The sequence below is a fragment of the Staurois parvus genome, unplaced genomic scaffold (genome assembly GCF_062004578.1).
Source record: "Staurois parvus isolate SC_StPar_1 unplaced genomic scaffold, SC_StPar_1.0 ptg000066l, whole genome shotgun sequence".
NCBI lineage: Eukaryota > Metazoa > Chordata > Amphibia > Anura > Ranidae > Staurois > Staurois parvus.
In genome coordinates, this window is record NW_028317862.1 from 2,254,310 (window position 1) to 2,273,319 (window position 19,010).

Genomic DNA, 19,010 nt, shown 5'->3' on the forward strand with positions numbered 1-19,010 from the left:
GCCAAGAGCATGTTTAAATGGTTAATGTTTAAAGATGTATTCCAACTTCACACCAACTAGTCTTATAAATGTTCCGTTCCCCATCCTACTACCTAGCCTGTGTAAAAAAATATGTGTATACTTACCTATTTTTAGTCGGCTCCAGTCTAGTCACGTGACCCACAGCTCCGGATATCCTGTGTCAGTCAGCAGTGGCTGCAGGGGAGAAGAGGAGGCACGGACAATGGCTGGGACATAGGAGCTTATGAGTGATATCATTGCTCCTAGAATTGCCAACTGTTGAGTGCTCCTTCCTCTCCCCACAGCTGCCACTCACTAACACAGGGGATGACATTACCAGACCAGAGTGGATTAAAAATAGACAAGTATACACATCTTTTTTACACAGGTGAGGCAATATAGGTAGCAGGAAGGGGGGGGCATTTTTTGGAATAGTTTGTTAGACTGGGTTTCTACTTTAAGGAATCCTAAACTCTGAAAGTTGTGTCCTAAAAAAGGCAGAGGACACAGAACTAGTTACCCATACTGCATGTAGTCTCCTTGCAATGGATCTTTCCCCATTACAGACTTACCATGCCTTGTTCTCCACTGTTTTTCCAAGTGGTGGCCTTTTCGGTTGGAGGCACAGCTTTGATTCCTAATAACAGGTCCTCCTACCCAAGGAGGACAATGACCAGTGACACTACCAAATCTCACTCAAAATCTTAACAGCAGTAGTCAGACACAGCAGGTCCTTAAGTCTCACATGGCAGGTATATAGTGAAGGCTGGCCATACATTAATCAATTTTCCTTTAGATTTACCAAACACACCTAAACACTTTCAATTTGTATGCAATCATGCAGGCCCTTGCACTACATAATTAAAAGGTTAAGGTAAAGGAAATTAAACAAGAAAATGGTATAATGTAAGGCCAGCCTAAGAGCTTACAGTGCAACAGTGCACCCCCACATACCCAAATTGCACTGCTTTTTCACAGGAGGAATTACAACCAAAAGGTACAGTACATTTTCAGGACACTGCTTAGTCACAATTAACATTTCTAAATGTCCCTTATAACATAAAAAAATGTATTTAATTTTTGAGTTCAGGTCCACTTTAAAGAGCAATGGAGACCTTTTTTAAAATATTTATATTTTTAAAACTATAGTGGGAGGGCACTAGAGTGGAACAGACAGATTGAGAAGCAAAGGAGGAACTCTTAAAATAGCTTTCAGGTCTCAGTGAACCCTTTCTAATAATTATTTTACAGCTCATGGTACAGTAGCATGGACACTAAAGTTGAGATACAGGAAAAATTTAATAAAAATAAATGTGATAGACTTAACATATTTAAAATTGAGGGCTGCTCTGCACGACAAAATTAATTTTAGCAAAAATAATTAAATGAAACAGCAATGGCCAAAAAAAGGGACAGTGAAGATGTTCCCTCACATTGGACAGTAAAAAAAAAAAAAAAAAGTCTTCTCACACTGGTGGCCAGTGGAGAAGGGCCCCTATAGACTGGTGGTCAGTGGAGAAGGGCCCCTATAGACTGGTGGTCAGTGAAAGAAGGGACCATTTTCACTGGTGGTAAAAACCACATGTGTGAATTTACACTGGTGATCAATTTGATCAGGGTGTCCAGCCCTTTATTTTTCGTGGGCCATGTTGGAAGAGGAATTGTCACGCATCAAATACACTAGAAATAAGGATAGCTGAAAAAGTTGGGCAAATCACAAGTTAAACACTGATACAGATAATGTACCTGAGTAACAAAACTTAATTTTTTGTAATATTTTTTATTATAAAAGTAAAAGAGGGCAACATAAAACAAGGGCAATATTTGACACTGTTTTTGTTAAACTAAAGCATGAATATCTGGTTTGATGGATGTAGTAGCAATTCTCAATGAATTCCCATGGTATCATATTTTGGTTCTAATTTTGCCCTTTGAGTGCTTTGTCTTTAAAAACAGTTGCTCACAATACAGGTGCTGCTGAAAACTGGTGACATGAAGATGGCGTGATTGTGAAGAGTGGGATATTCTTTGGGAAGATAAAACTTATAAAGTCCAGCAAAGGAATATTGTCAAATTTTTCTTCGGCTGTATGTGTTCATTAAATGTAAACACATTTTTATAAGAAATTACAAAAATCAAAATTTTTAAGTAAGTTTACGATTTTGTGTTGGGCCGTATTCATAGCCGTCCTGGGCTGTGGGTTGGACACTCCAGAGTTAGACAAATGACACTTACATTGGTGAACAATGAGAAGAATGCAGCTTACATTTGAGTTCATTGGGAAGAATGCTTCTAACATTGATGGTCAGCATGAAGAATGCTGCTAACCAAAGAAAAGACCCCAAAAAACAAAAAAACACTGGTGTCAGTGGTTACCGATCAGAGAGGCAGAAATTGCCAATTTATTAAAGCGGAGCTCCACCTAGAAAGAAAACAAAACAAAAATAAAACAAAAGTCAGCAGCTACAAATACTGTAGCTGCTGACTTTTAAAATACAGACACTTACCTGTCCCTTGGTCCAGCGGTGTCCTCACCACCGCTGGTTTATCCGGCTGTCTTCTCTCCCTGGTACCAACATCTTCAGTGTGAGCACCCGGCAGTGACAGCTTGCGGCTTCACAGCCGGGTACCCACTGCACATGGGCGAGAAGCGCTGTGCTTTGTGAATGGCCCCGTAGTCTTCTAGGACCTGTCACATTTCTCAGAAGACTAAGGGTGGAAGGGGGGAGGATGACTTCCGCTTCCGATCGCCTAGGCAATCGCAGCGGAAGAGGGAGCAGGTACCTGTCAAATTCGGGTACCCCCACTCCCCAAAAGTGCCAATCCTTAATGTGGAGCGGGGGACAAAGGCTTAAAGCGGAACTTCCCCTTTTGGGTGGAGCTCCGCTTTAAGGAACCCTTGATTAAGAAAGCCAGGTCTAGGACATTAAGATATCTCTGAAGACACAGGCAATATTTGTTTTCCCTCTCCTGTACAACGTAGCACTATGCGCAAGCCACCGTTCCTCACACATCCCACATTCCAAGGTAGGTCCAAAACAAAAAAATCTGAAGCTCCGCTACACTCCAGGTATGGGTGCCAGCTCACCAAGGGGTTCACTCTCCACAAATGCAATAGCGAGACAAAGTAAAATAGCTGAACTTTGTATCCATAGCAGTGCTGAACTCTTTAGGCATTTCATGGTAACAACTAGAAATTCACGAATTTACCTTTGTCTTTTTTTTTTTCTCATCATACAATCCCTGAAACTAGTACTAATCAACTCCTTCTCATCAGCTTTTTTTCTCACCAAATTATTAATATTACGTATTGTATAATGTTTATACAAAATTACTTATTGTCTTTTCAATCATTTCATAGTGCAACTACTAAAAAACATACATAAAAAAATAAATTCATTTGTAAATAACTACAATAACTAAAATAGATGGTTCAAATTCTTCTTGCACTTAAATATTGAACTGGATATTTAGCTATAAGAAACACAAATCAAGGGAAATTAACTTTCACATTTTAGAACTACTCTGTTACTGGAGATATGAAAGTCTATATCAGATGAAAATGATATAGATGAGTACCTGCATAACAATGGCAACCTTTGTCCCAGTAAAGATGAGTCTGGTAATAACAGAGTTAGATAAGTTACCATCTTTTAAATTGAAAATATATTTTTTGGTCAAGTTGTATTGTTTTCCTCTGTTACATAAGGATATATTTATTTACAAACATGTAATGCATGGTGTATTTATAGCGGTATTTTTACAGAGCCTTATGAGTTTTCTATAAAGGGATCACAGCACAAACTGTTTGCTTTCAGGCTGTCTCTTTCCAATAGAAGATCCATGTTGCCATATGAACACAGCATACAATCAGGGTAGAAGGAGGGAAAAGTAATTTCCATTACTTAGTTGTGTGTATAATTGTGACGTTCAGCTATTGAGCTCTGTAAACAGGCTTTTTATTTCATTAGGGTAAAGAATAGCCTGGCAAACAAGGCCTCCACTTTTTGACTGGAACTATAAATATTTAAAGTAAATGCTGTTGCTATATAAAATGAAGCAGCAACTGGAAACCTTCAAATATATACATCCATTCCTCACAGGGCAACTATGTCAAGGGTTGGCCATTTCTATTCAAAAGAATCATTACAGTCACTGTGCACATTAAGAATATTCAGAGATCCTTGAAAACAGGCTGACTGCTGTGGAAAAAAAAACAAAAATATAACAAACTTATTTCCAGTTAACATGCAAGCTCTTCAATTTGTAGATTATTAAACAAGAAAATACAATTCTATTTAGCTTTCACAAAGCAAGAACGAAACATATGGTAATTTCTATGTGGTCTAGGAAGCCACAAAAGATAAGTAAAGAAAAATCACCTCCTGAGAGTCTTTTCCTAAAGTCACAAGTTATAATTTCCAATATACTGTCAAGTTAAACTGTTATGAAAAATGTATTATTCTTGGAAATGTTTATTAAACAACTGCATGAAAATTAGTTTTTACTGAGAACAAAAGAAAAGTCCAGCAAAATTTTCTGCTAATGATGTGGGCAGATGATCATGCTTGGTTGTGTGTAGATTCTGGCTAAAGCAGATCACACTAGAACAAAAAACATGGCTACCATTTGATCGATTGGTCCATAGAAAAAGTCTTTTAAATTTAGCACAATAATCCCTCTTTGGCTGTTAATCTTTGTCGGTGAATAACATCTTGCTGCAGCTCTTGTTCAATTGGATGCCAAAGCTTCATGAGTATTCGCTCCATATTCAGTGCATATACGGTGTGTGAAGGAATAACTTCTCTGTGAATCTGTACAAAAAAGTTACAAATTTACTATCATTGATGCTAAATACAGAATTTTCAAATTCAAATGCTGCAAAAAATGTATTTCAAATATACACTAGATGGCAGAGTGAAGTGGACTATACATGTGGCAAAGTTCAGTCAATTTCAGCTACTTTGAGGCTTCCAAGAATCACAAATATTGCAAGCAAGGGCACATGTACAGGGTCAAGTGTGACCTGGCGCAATGCTCTAGGAGGGGTAGGATATAGAGGAACCAATCCCCACCTTTTTCTTTCTGCAGCCGCTAAAAGGCTGCCCTGCCATCCCTCCTCTATCCACCTCGTACTGTGAGCAGGCTCCTGTGTACTCCCCCTAACCTCCCCCCTTATCCACTGCAGCGCTGCCGGGTTCCCCTTTCCCTTTGGCTGCTGTGGGAGATCCTTCAGGAGGGAGAGTGAGGAAGGGGCCGGTGAACAGGTCAATTGATGGCACCTTCCTTGTCTTAATGAATAGTCAGTAATCCGTACCGATCACGGATTTAAACGGTATTTACTAAGCTTCAGTTTATGAATGAACGGGAAACTCTGTACAGAGCTATTCCCGTCCATTCATTCTGTGCAGCTGAGGCTGCAAAGAAGGAGATTGAGGACTGTGTGCTTAATCCCTTTCTCTGTCTCAAAAGGAGAAACATCAGAGGTCTATTTAGACCCCTGATATTTCACCAAAGCCCCCAAACTGAACTCCTAAAAAATTGTAAAAAATAATAAAAAAAGAAAAACAAATTGTAAATTAAAATAAAACTTGCAAAAAGAAAAAAAAACAATTAAAAAATAAATAAAAACAACAAAAATAAAACACTACCAACACCAGTGGTGAAGTTACCAGGGTTGCAAAGGTCACAATTGTGACAGGACCCTGGGGTTCTGCCACCATGGGGGACCCCAGAAGGGGGTTAGGGGGGCCCTTTATGGTTTCTTGCACTGGGGCCCTGAAGGTTCTAGTTATCCCTTTGGTTGCAAATAATCTCCAGAAACTAAGCAATCTACCACCTAAAAGTTTGACTGATCACCAAAATGCAGTGGACTCTGAAGTTCAAACCTTGTGATAAACTGACAGCTTCAATACAGTTTATAAAATATGTAATAGAATTGATGTGTTTACAAAATTGGCAGTTTTGTTTCTAATTTATTTCCATTTCTTTTTACAACATTAGACTGAGACAATTTCATTCCCATCTCTTGTAGTCAAGCGAAACCACGATTTTTTTTTTTTGGTCCAAATTGCAAAGCAAAGAATTGAAAGTTCAATAAATCTACATCCACATGTATGATCAGGTTTGGATAACAGTCCAGATGCAGAGTTTCACATAGCTATGATGGATCTGTTTCCTCTATAAAAGAATTTCACATGCGTCTCTCAACCTTTTTGACTCTGGGGAACCCTTGAAATACATTTCCAGACTCAGGGAACCCCTGCTAATAACTACTAGACCTTACTGTACATAAATAATGGTCAGTGGGAAGAATACCCCCTACAGATACCTAAAAAGACTATTTAATCAAGACAGAAAGTGCTTTTTGCTCAAGGAACCCCTAGCAGGCTGTGGAGGAACCAAGAACCTCTGGAGGAACCTCCAGTTGAGAAAGGCTGTTTTATATTCTTGATGCAAAAAGCTGAATGGAAAATTTCCTCATCCTTGAAAAATTTTTGTAAATAAAACCCATTAAAGATACACTACAGAAACGGACCTGAGATAGAGTGGAAGACATTATAAACTGCAAAGGCTTCTTGTCTTGTTCTGATTACCGATTTACCAAAATTATTTCTATAATTGCATACAAATTGCATACAAATTGACAGGTAAACGCCATCCTTTCAACTGTTTGAACTACATTATATAGCTTTAGAAATATGGATATGAAGGCTTTGATGAGTATGCTAATTTTTTTTTTTTAATCCAAACAACTTTTATTGTCAAAATAATAGAGAAAAAGGAACAGTGCTTACAGAATCCACAATGTCATCACTGCAACAGCAGGATTACACAAATAGAACAACGTGGATACCCAGATCCCGTAATAAACAGAATAGCAGAAATGGTAATCAAACAAAACAGAGACCACAAAGATCCAAAACTTTCTTAACAATATCTTGCTTTTTCCTTTTTACGTCTTATTCCTTCCCGACCAGATGTAAATATAAATGGGGGAAAGGAACAAAGCCCAAAACATGTCTTCAAACAATCAAAAAAAAAAAACACATCAATAACTTCTGGTACCCCTGAGACGTCTCCTCAAAAAGAATGGGAGATGCACATGAACTCCCCTAGGGGGAGGAGTGGAGTATGCTGACTTTAAAGTGTAATCTGCAGCCAAACCCTTTACAGTGGTAAAAGATTAAAATTTCTGCCAGGTTTTTATGATGTCTGAGGGCCAAGTTGGAGGAATCAGATATCCATTTCCTTGCCCAATGACAAATTTTTTACCAAGAGAAAAAGACAATAAAACTCTCTGATACACAAGGAAAATAAAAACACATTTTTATTACAGTGAGGATGAGTAGGAACCTCTAACTTGTTTTTTTTTTTATTATTATTGTTGCCATCCATGTTTCTTTTTGAGGATTTAAGTACAAACACGACTTTAGTACATGTTAAGCTGCCCATACACTGTTAGTTTGGCTAAATCCCCCCCAAAAAAAAGAAGGAAGGAACAGATTCCTCCATCCAAAACATGGTAGAGGAGAGGAGAACACTTCATGCCAGAACACTTCATTCTGACAGCAGCAACTGCCACTGGCCACTGTCAGAATACATTGATCAGTGGCTGCTGAGAGAAACGTTTTCCAATGTGGGGATTTTATTTTATTTTTTTTAACATTCTTTTAAGGCATACAGTAGGATAGCTTGTTAGCTATTTTTCCTGTCTAGAAATCAAGTTTGTATTAAAGTTCTCTCCACTGTCCCTAAATCAAGGCTACATTAAAGTACAGGTGTAACTACTCTAACTACTAAAGTGTTTGTAGCATGTAGTGGATAGAAGAGTAATATCAGAAATGACAGATTTTCTTTTTTTCAATTTCTAATGTTCTTTATTTTAAGACTAATAATGATATTTTAAAAAAATTGATTATTTTCTTTAGTAAGGCAAGTCTGAAATTTTGCATATACTGTATTTCAAATTTACCTTTTCAACCAAGTTTGAAGGTTTAAAGTAAAGAGAGCAGAAAATGAAGAAAAATAAAATGAGACTGTGAGGGGAGAGGACAGCTACAAGAGGAACAATCACAATTACTGCTGAAAAAATGTATTGGCAGATAAAAGGGTTGATGTTATGCAAGAAAACAATAAAACTGTCATGGATGTTCTCAATAAAAGGGAAATTATGCTTAAAGTGACCGCATGAATCAGATAAAAGTCAGTGCTGCAAGACCAGGTTTTCTTTAAAAGGATAAGTTCACCTTCTGACAAAAAATAATAAATGCACATCTTTGTGCAGGTTAAAAAAAAAAGTGCATTTATTAATTTTGGTTGCAGGAGCCTGTAAAGCATTGTATCATAGTGCATAGTTTGTTCATTCACAGAACACTTTGAACTGATGAACTGATGCGCTGTTTTTAATAAGTGACAGCTTGTACGAGGAACTTCTACCTGTACTTCTGTCATAGAGAGGGATGAGGGAAAAAAATAAATTCAGGCAGCGGCTGCAGCATTGGGGACATGTTACATGTTCAACCTTAAAAACGGGTGAAACATGTAACATGTTCCCAAAGGTGAACTAAGCCTTTAAGGCTTCATGTCCATTACAATATGCTCTATGAGTTCTTCTGTTGCGCATTCTCCTAGGCACTTGGTCTCTGCTGAGGAGGAACTGAACTCAAAATTTACCCCTTAAAGGATAAGTTCACCTTTCATAGCATGTTACATTTTACACCCATATTCAGGGTGTAACATGTTAAGAATAGACTGCCCCCGTTTTGACAGCTAGCGGGGGATCTTCTCCCCCCGCCAGCTGTAAAATTTTTAATAACCGTGTCCCTTAATCACAGTCCACTGTGAATGAGAAAACTACAAATCCCAACAGCCTTAGCGAATGTCAGCTTGTAGTTCTCAATGAACTTCATTTCATGGATTCTTCCTGTCATATCTGCTTGCCCATACAACCCATACGGGCAATCAGATATACTGACAGGTCTGCAGGAGACCTGCATGGAACCAGCGATCTGCTGATGCAAAGCTTTGCAGGCTCCTGCAACAAAAAATAATAAATGCACATTTTTATACCTGCAAAAAAAATGTGCATTTATTATTTTTTGTCAAAAAGTGAACCTACCCTTTTTAAAAGACTTAAACAGCAATCATGTGATCGAGTGCCTAGGCTTCCACAAATATTGCCAGCAATGAAGGCAGCCTAGACCAACATTCTCTCCATGGAAGGTAGGTATTTTACCCCCAGAATTACTCTTTGGCCTCATGTACACTGGGCTTACAAAATGCCACTTTTACAGGTGTTTGGTGTTTTTATGACTACTGAGGGTACATGTGCACACAGCCATAACTAACTGCTGCTCATCTACACAAGATCTTGCCGGCAGAAAAATTCTGCATAAAAATGCAAGTAACGATCCTTAAAGTGCTCACATTTAAACATCTGTATGGTACTTTAAATTCTACTTCCCTTGCAATAAATATATTTATGTACATATGCACATGTGTTTACGTTCGTTTGTGTACACAAGTACATTAACAACCTTGGACAGAGATTTTAATTGTACGGTTTTGAACGCAGTGCAAGTTTACTGATCATTACGTACTGTATGCATAGGCCCATAGGAAACAATGTAACTTTCCAAAGCCATAAAAAATGCAGTATTGTTAAAAATGCTGTTTTTTTTAATGCAAATGTGCATCAGTCCCAAAGAAAAAGTTCCTACTCTCCAGGCTGGATTAAAAAAAAAAAAAAAAAGCCAAGAGCTTACCTGCCCACCAGCCATCTATAGCCAAAAAATCATTTTTGGATGGACTAACCCTTCGCAGTGCACCTGTTATGATAGATATATGGGGGCTGCAATTGCTAGATCTCTTGAAAATGCTAGTTTTCTGTGACTGCGTGACTGGCTTCAGAACTTCTGAGTCTCAAACCCAGATCAAGCATTCTGAGAGAAGTTAAAATTCATTATCTGGGTGCTTGTCCCAGGTCAATGACTCATAGCACTGAAGCAATGGCATTGGCATGAAAATCAGGCAAATGGCACTACAGAAGAGGCATCAGCAATGGCAGCCTAGATACTACTCCCAAGAAAGGTTTTATTTAAGCCTCATTTATAAACGTGCATAATGCAGAAACCTTCTACTTACCAAATATGCATTATCATAGTTTAAAATTTCGGGTTAAAAGTGTCCTTTTTTGACATGCATTGCCATACACTCACAGAGACAGCTGACATTACCTTTAAGGCTTCTAAAAGGTCATACATATTAACTGGAGGCAGGCTGGGAGGCAGGTTGTCACCAGAACAGGCTAGTAAGAGGGCAGCTTGCTGCTCAGCATCATCAGGATGTACATGAGTTCCAGGGTTCTGGTTTCCAGAGGAAGTGGAGAATGCGGGGGGACTAAATAAAAAGAGAAAGACAAAAACAAAAATTATTTGATGAATCAGTTAGTCAGTCAATCAAATCAAACAATGCCCATATTTAAATCTAGAGTTATCTAGTGGAAGTCAGCGAGCAAGGACACAGAGCAGCTAATTTGTAATCCCTCTCAGTGTAGTCACATACGTTGGTATTGATATTCCAGGCAACAGCTAAACTCAAAAGGTAAAATACATATAAAGAGAGCTAGTTTACCTGCCAAATGATATGTAGCTCTGCTTATTCAGGTCTGAGATTTACTAAGCACAGCCTTGTCTGGCACTTAAAGTGGTTCTAAAGATAAAACGATTTTTTACCTGAATGCATCCCCTACATTAGGGTGAACATTTTTTGCCACTTGCTGTGCAAACTCCCCTCCCCCCCAATGCTTACCTGAGACCTGTAATGATCCAGCACTGTGCCTGTCCACTGTGCCTGTGCCTTTACTCCTCTCTTCTCACTCTCACAAGCACAGCTGAGAGCAGCGGTAGCCACTGGTTACTGATGCCATCAGTCAAATCCTGTGAGCTGTGTGCAGGGGGTGGGGCCAAGCCACGCTGTGTGTGTCAATGGATGCACACAGCCTGGCTTGTAATCGAGCCTGCATGTCAGCCCCTACAGCAGGGGAATGCTATGGGGACAGACACAGAAGAGGAGGGGCCAAAATAGTGGGGGACTCAAGCGAAGGAGGTTGGCGCAAATCTGTGCAATACCACTGCACAGAGCAGGTGAGTATAACATGGTTATTTAGATTTTTTTTTAAATTTCCTTTAAAACTGCTTTAAGAGGGTATGTAAACAATACATTTTTGCTTACTTATGGTCCATATAACTTTAAAAGCATTTTGTTATATCTGTTCAACATGTGCAAAAAAAAAAAGTGTGAGCTAGTTCAGTACAGGAAGTTATCAGTTACCAAATACCAAGACTACAAAACACCTCCCCCTAAGTGATGGAGAGGGGGAGATGTTATATAGACCTAACACACTTCTACTAAACACAGCACGGTTGTCGACCTAGAACAAGTAAATTCCTGGCAGGATCACCAGGTCAAAATACAGAAGAAACAAAGTGTGAAAAAAAAAAAGTGTGAACAAATGTAGCCCTCACATCTAAGAAAAGGTAAGCTGCAATACATGCAATCTTCATTCTTTGATTTAGATCTGCTTTAAATAATACAGCCATGTCTTGTCCCTGGCTCCATCCTATAACTGGACAGTGAAAAACACATCAGTAGTATGAAGGATTTGTCACTCTTCTGTCAGTATATTACCTTGTTGCACATGAGCACTGCAGAACAACTGTCCCTCTTTCTTCCAGGCTGAGTGCTGCAGTACAAGAACAGCAAGAGGCTGATACTAAGTCTATTTCAAAATATTTTACCAGTTGCATTAAAAAAATGCACTTAAAAAGTGTTACTAAACCCACAACAGTAAAATCAGTCTGTATATGCAGTAAAGCATATTTGTTATACTCCCTGTGGAACCTAAGGGGTTAATCCTCTACATTGTGTAAAAAGGCTATTTGATCCTGACTTCTCTGCCCCTCTTCTTGTTCAAATGTTCATGTTGATAAGACAGACTGAACCTGTAGACCTTCTGCACATGCTCACTTTAGCTAGAGAGGTTTTTTTTTTTGCATCCTCCTAGAGCAGAAAGAAAACTCCTCCTACAAGCTTTAACCAGTGCTCTGCTGAAGTCACAAGACTACTGTAACTGCTGATGAGAAAAGGTATTTAGCAGTTTACATTTACTGAATTAATTGCACTTCCATGTTCTGTGTACTGTGGGAGACCAGATATAGTGAATGCAGGGTCCTGGGTTTATTAACACTTTCATGCTTTTAAAATTAATACAGAGGGCAATAATTTACACACTTTATATATGTCTGGGGTTCAGCTTTAAAGTGTATCTAAAAGGCAAGACTTATTCCCCCCACAGTGGACACAGTGAGAGAGGGTTATAACCCGACAGTTTTATTTATTTTGCAATCTGTGTCCCATAGAGGAGTTTTCCTTTCACTTACTGTACCACAGCCACAACAAGTGAGAGAAAATCCTTTCAAAGTGAGGGGATTCCGGGGTGTCACTAGGATCACCAGAACTAGCATCCCCATTCAAAGATTTCCTCGCTTTTGCTTTTCTGGTGTCAACCCAAAATTTGAGTTTTTTTACTCTCACTTTTAACAACAACCGTGAACAGGAAAAATAGGAAGGGTGACTCTCCCTAACGGGCACAGACAGCAATAAAAGCTGACAGGTGTTCTAATCCCGCTCCACTCTATCCACATTCATTTTAAAAAAGGTTTATCTTTAATTACACATAAATTAATTTTTTTACTTCCATTATTCATTTATGAAAGCTCAGAAAGTGAATGAAGCAGGTTTAGGACAACGATGACGACAATACCGACAACATAAGAAAGCTGTCTTACAGGCTTTACAATAGGAAGGCAATCATAACAAATTTGTCTTTACAGTGCAATAAATATACAGTATACTGTGCATGTCTTAATGGGAAACCTGCCTGATGAAGGGGTCCTGTGAGACTCCGAAACGTTGCCTTGCTGTAACTATGTGATGGTTTATTAAAACCTTTGGACCCATATTGGTGATCCTCGGTGTGCTGGTGACATTTTTTCCTTGCCGATTTTGTTCGGTTCCAGCTGGCGGTCACTGCAGCACCCACTTATACACACAGCAATTTTTGATGCAGGAACGTGTGCGTTTGGATCATACACTTGCATTAATGGGAAACCTGTCATCAGTCTTTCTAAAAATATACATTCCCTGGTTGATATACTGACATTTTACCCCAAGTACTTCCTGAATCATCAATATAGAACAAATTCACAGATATGAAATTTTGGCACTTTTCCGACACTCATTTATAGCATGCTTGTTTCAGGTTGTTACCCAAAAATACAGAATCCAGAAACAGGACAGCTAGGCAACCAGTGTTTTTAGAATGAAGACAGCAATCACAGCTTCTATATTTTTATCGTGACAGGTCTACTTTAAAAATGGTAATTTTAGCCTCAAATAAATATAGTTGTGCAGGCCTATTTATGAAAATGTATATTTGTCCCCTTTTTTGGGAAGGTGGCAAATCAAGTTAAAATTCTAAATTCTTTTACTGGTGAGTCCAGGCAGAGCAGCACAGCTGCCTGTTGTTAATTAATCCATCTCTAAACTGGAACAGGTATTCAATTTAACGTTATACTAATATCGTAGATCCTCCAAATATTACTCAATGGCAAGAGGACAATGAATCAAGCAATCCCCTTCTATAAAATTAGCTTTTGAGTCTAGAAGCTGCTCATGTACATTAGATAAGATTTGGTCTCCCTGAGTATAGACACAATCCACTATCCCTGTAGACCGATGTTCCACATATAAAGTAAGAAAACATATATTATTATTATTATACAGTATTTATAGAGCGCCAAAAGGTTTGCTCAGCACTGTACATTATAGTGGGGGACAGTACATGAGACAGGTGTTAGATGACTAGACAGATTCAGTTAAACTGAAGACAGTTAAACATATTCCCTGGAATTCATAATGAGTGTCTAAGACACTCTTTAAAAATCTCAATGCACCTTCCAGGGCAGAAACCATGGGGCCCCATGCAGCCAACCTGATAGGGCCCCCCAAAAAACACAGTTTACTATGCTTCAGTTATGTAAATCATGAATCCTCTTTAGTGTCAGTGAATCCTTCCAAATGTAATCTTCAGTGTAATAATCCCAAAATATGATCCAGTATTGCCGTGTACCTCCAAAACATAAAATAAAAACTGGATAGTATATTATTCTCAATACATCAATGATCAAAACCATATATACATATGTGAAAACACAATATAAAAACACAACGTGAGAACACGTGAAATAGTGAGGCACTCTGTGTACACTTCAATATAAACACTTCTCCGTGAACACTTCTATGTGGCTAGAGTGAATACTCTTACCCTAAATATGTGATTAAAAAGCCTTCTAAGAAAAATTATTCAATTAGCCACCAATCCTTAGGTTATCCCACAAACGCTATACCAGATGCCGGGTATCCCATACTTCCAAACATGACATATTGCTTCCCAGAGCCATCCATAGGCAATCACTCATAGAAGAAAGATAACCATCTCCTAGATTGTCAGCTCGAAAGAGCAGGGCCCTCGATCCCCTCATGTTTTGCATTGTATTGGTATTGTTCTGTCACATGTTCTGTCCCCCTTTGTAATGTACAGCGCTGAGCGAACTATCGGCGCTTTATAAATACTGTATAATAATAATAATAATAATAATAATATAGTGTAGTATGTCACATAAATTAAATCCAGGCTTTATTAGTTGTGCTTACATTAAAATAGTTTAAAATCGCATATAAACCGCATGTATTCGCATTCCCATCTCACGAGAAGCTTCCAGGAACGCCAATAATCGATATACCCTCAATTAAGATGGACGATCCGCCACTTCCGGTCACCGTGCAACACCCGACGTCGCATCACTTGATGCTTTTCGTCACTTCCTGACTTCCTCATAAAGGGGTATTAACTTTATTCACATTTTATCGTTTTTTGGACATCGATTATCTATTTAGTATATATGCTTCCGTTATGGACAGAGTGATTGATCAGTACTTATCACTTATGGTGTTCATTCACAAAAGCAAGGGACTGGTAAATTTGACATATTTACTGGACCCTTCCCCCATTTTCCATCCTGAAGGATCCCATTGTGTGCTTGCAGCTGCCAGTGGGAAGCAGAGGAGGGAAGCCGGCAGCACTGCGGGGGTGGGGGCACACAGGGGGGCCTGGGCAGCAGGAGAAAACGTATGGTGCACAGGAAGGGTGAGGGGTGCGGGGGGAGGGGAAGCAATTACTGGAAAAGATCCCTGAAAGCCAGTAGGAGGGAGAGGAGAAGCTGCTGCAGAGAAAGCCATACAGGGGACTGGTTCCAGTAATTGCCCTCCCACTGTGCCGATCATACTCACTTTCGCCAAGCTGCCTGGGCCCTGTACAGGAGGACTGGTGGTACCCCCTTTATCCACGGCCCTGGCACCTTCACACGACAATAGTCATGTTGGCGACAGATTCATGTACCTGTTGTACATAGGTACATGATCCTGAGCAAGCACTGACTGTGAAGGCACTCTTCAGAATGTGGAGTCCATATGGACTCTCAATTCGCATTCAGTACACTGCCACTGAAGTTGTCAGACAGCGCAGTAGCGGGAAATTTACCTGGAGCCTGATGTGGATTTACAGACACTAGTTCCCCATCAGGTCCACTCCCCTTTAGACCAACAGCAGGCAGTGGGCGGATCCTTAGCCAATCAACAGCCTGCTATTTGCTAAAGAACCACACACACACACACAGCCTGCTGTCACAAACAAGACAAGACTCCAAAACGCATTGACTCCTGCTGCCTTCCTCCTGGGTAAATGCTCCTTTCACCTACCTCCACTCTTAACTCCAAAACGCATTGACTCCTGCTATATTCAGAACAAATGGTGTATTTATATTTTTGTATATGTTGACCAGTTCTCACCTTTAGCTGCACCCGTTTTACGATCGGTGTCTGTTTCCTGAGAGAATCATCCCCCACTCCTCATGTGATCTTTATCAGCTTCTAATTGGGGTGGAGTTGAATGCTCATTTGAGCATCTCCCTATAAATTTAGATCAGCTCATGGGGGAGATCTCTGATGGGGGGCACAGTCTCTGATGGGGGTGCTGCTTCAGATTGAGTGCGGCTTCGAACGAGTGCATAGAAGAAGCAGTTAAACGCAGCAGTTGAACTAAAGCAGGAGAACCCAAGCAGCAGGAAGACACAACAACAGTTAGAAGCTCTACTGCATGCTGGAAGACTGCAAGCAAACACCCTGGGAAACCTCTTACATGCCTGAGACCCACTCTGCGTGCCTTTATATAATACGCCCCTCTTCTCATCATATTACTACCCTCTGTTCCCAAATCTCATTTCTCTACCCCTCTGCTCCACCCCACAACCTGTACATCTCCCCCTCACTGCTATCATCTCCCTACTACTGCTCTCTTCACCTCCCCAAAATGTCTCTTCCACTCCTCCTTCTCATTTTCCTCTCCTCCGTTCCCAAATTCCATTCACTATATCCCTCTGCCCCTCCCAAACATTTGTATATCGTGTCCTCACTGCTTCCCTCACCCCTCTATGGCACCCACCACCTCCTCCTATTATTCCACTCTCCCACTGACCCCAACACCTCCACTAGGAGTTTCTCACGCTCCTGCACATCCCGCTCCCATGCCACCTTTCTCACCCTTCTCCTCCTAGCCGCGGGGGACATCTCCCCAAATCCTGGCCCTCCACCTCCCTCACCCGCTCAACACCCTCCCACTTCCACGTCCTACTGCAACCCCCGCAACTTAGTATCTGTCTCCCTGCTCCCTAAAATCTCTCCCCCGTTTTCATGTGCACTCCTGAACGCCCGTTCGGTGTGCAACAAGCTTACCGCCATCCACGACCTCTTTGTTTCCCGCTCCCTCAACCTCCTGGCGATCACGGAAACCTGGATCCAGCCCACTGACTCTACCTCCCCTGCTGCACTCTCCTATGGAGGTCTCACCTGGACCCACTCACCCAGGCCTAACGGTCGTAAAGGTGGTGGGGTTGGTCTGCTCCTGTCACCGCAGAGCACCTTCCGAGTCCTCCCAAACCCCCCCTCCCTATCCTTCTCCTCCTTCGAGGCCCACTGCCTCCGACTATTCTCCCCAACCCCCCTGAAGATTGCTGTGATATACCGGCCTCCTGGATCCATACCCCGCTTCCTGGATGACTTCTCCTCCTGGCTGCCCTTCTTCCTCTCCTCTGAGCTACCCACCATAATTCTTGGGGATTTTAACATCCCTGTCAACCTCGACAACCCGGACACAGCCCGTCTCCTCCACCTAACCTCCTCCTTTGCACTTGCACAGTGCATACAATCCACCACCCACTCCGACGGAAATATCCTTGATCTTGTCTTCTCCAACCGATGTGCTCCCCACAACCTCACTAACACCCCCTTCCCTCTCTCTGACCACAACCTGATCACCTTCTCTATCTCCTCGTCCTCCAACGCCTACCCCTCCAAATGTCACACTACTACCAGCCGTAACCTCCGCAACCTTAACCCTGCCTCCCTCCACTCTGCAGCTGATCAACTCCACGACCGCATCCTCCCCCTGTCCTGCCCCGACTTGGCTTTGACCGCCTACAACAATGCGCTCTCAACAGCCCTTGACTCACTAGCGCCTTTAACCACACGCAACACCAGACCCCGACCGCTCCAGCCCTGGCAGACTGATCACACCAAAACCCTCAAACGACAAAGTCGTGCCCTGGAGCGACTATGGCGCAAAACCAAATCCAAACAAGCCTTCACCCGCTACAAATCTGCCTTCCGCACCTACACCTCCTCCCTCCATGCTGCCAAACAGGCCTACTTCTTGACCCTCATCAAGGCCCTCTCCTCCAATCCTCGCCGACTCTTCTCTGCCTTCAACTCTCTACTCTCTCCACCCCCACCTCCACCCAGCACCTCACTCACTGCCCTTGAGATTGCCAATCACTTCAAAAACAAAATTGACACAATTCGCAAGGACATTGCCGCAACTCACACGCCCTCTCAACCTGTCCCCTCTCACACAGCTACCCCCTTATCCCCCCTCCCCCTCGACATAACCCGCAGGGACTTCGTCGCTGCTCAAACTCTCTCCAACCCCCTTCACCCTCACTCAGCTACCCCCTCATCACCCCTCTCCCACGGCCCCACCACTGCTCTGACCTCCTCTTCCACCCCACCCTACATTCCTCATACTGAAGCTCCCCCAACACCCCACACCTTTGACCTTACTACCATCGAGGAAGTCTCCAAGACCCTCTCTGATGCCCGCCTCACCACCTGCCCCCTCGACCCTATCCCCTCACAACTCCTACGACCTTCCTCCTCCTCCATCCTACGCTCCCTCACCCACATCTTCAATCTCTCCCTCTCCTCAGGCACTTTCCCCTCCCCTCTGAAACATGCACACATCACCCCCATACTTAAAAAGCCCTCCCTGGACCCCAATGACCCGAACAACCTCAGACCCATCTCCCTGCTCCCATTTACATCTAAACTCCTCGAGCGCCTAGTCTACACCCGCCTATGCTCTCACCTCAACGACAACAACCTCCTCGATCCCCTACAGTCCGGCTTCCGTCCCCTACACTCCACCGAAACTGCCTTACTCAAACTCTCCAACGACCTGCTAACCGCCAAAGCTAATGGACACTATTCAGTGCTCCTACTCCTTGACCTCTCTGCGGCCTTCGACACAGTCGACCACCCCCTCCTCCTCAAAAAACTACACTCCCTCGGCCTCAGAGATTCTGCTCTCTCCTGGATCTCATCCTACCTGTCACAACGCTCTTTCAGCGTTACCTATAATGCTACCACCTCCCCCTCACTCCCCCTCTCTGTTGGGGTCCCTCAAGGCTCTGTCCTCGGGCCCCTTCTCTTCTCCATCTATACCTCCTCCCTTGGCCAACTCATACACTCTCACGGCTTCAACTACCACCTCTATG

General features: G+C 41.8%; 1 protein-coding gene across 2 annotated transcripts in view; it reads right to left on the reverse strand.

Moving 5' to 3' along the window:
* Window positions 1-1,760: 1,760 nt before the first annotated feature.
* TADA1 (transcriptional adaptor 1) overlaps window positions 1,761-19,010 on the reverse strand; it is a 63,660-nt gene continuing 46,410 nt past the window's right edge. Inside the window, exons 7-9 of one of the 2 annotated variants that reach the window (XR_016311540.1) lie at window positions 10,239-10,401; window positions 2,504-4,814; window positions 1,761-2,463 (exon numbers count right to left, since the gene is read on the reverse strand). Coding sequence is in view for 1 of the 2 variants with exons in the window: in XM_089668882.1 (XP_089525008.1) it covers window positions 4,665-4,814; window positions 10,239-10,401 (313 nt within the window). In the remaining variant the exon portion in view is untranslated. Of the gene's footprint in view, window positions 4,815-10,238; window positions 10,402-19,010 lie in introns of both variants that reach the window. The other variant, XM_089668882.1, reaches the window with a different exon arrangement.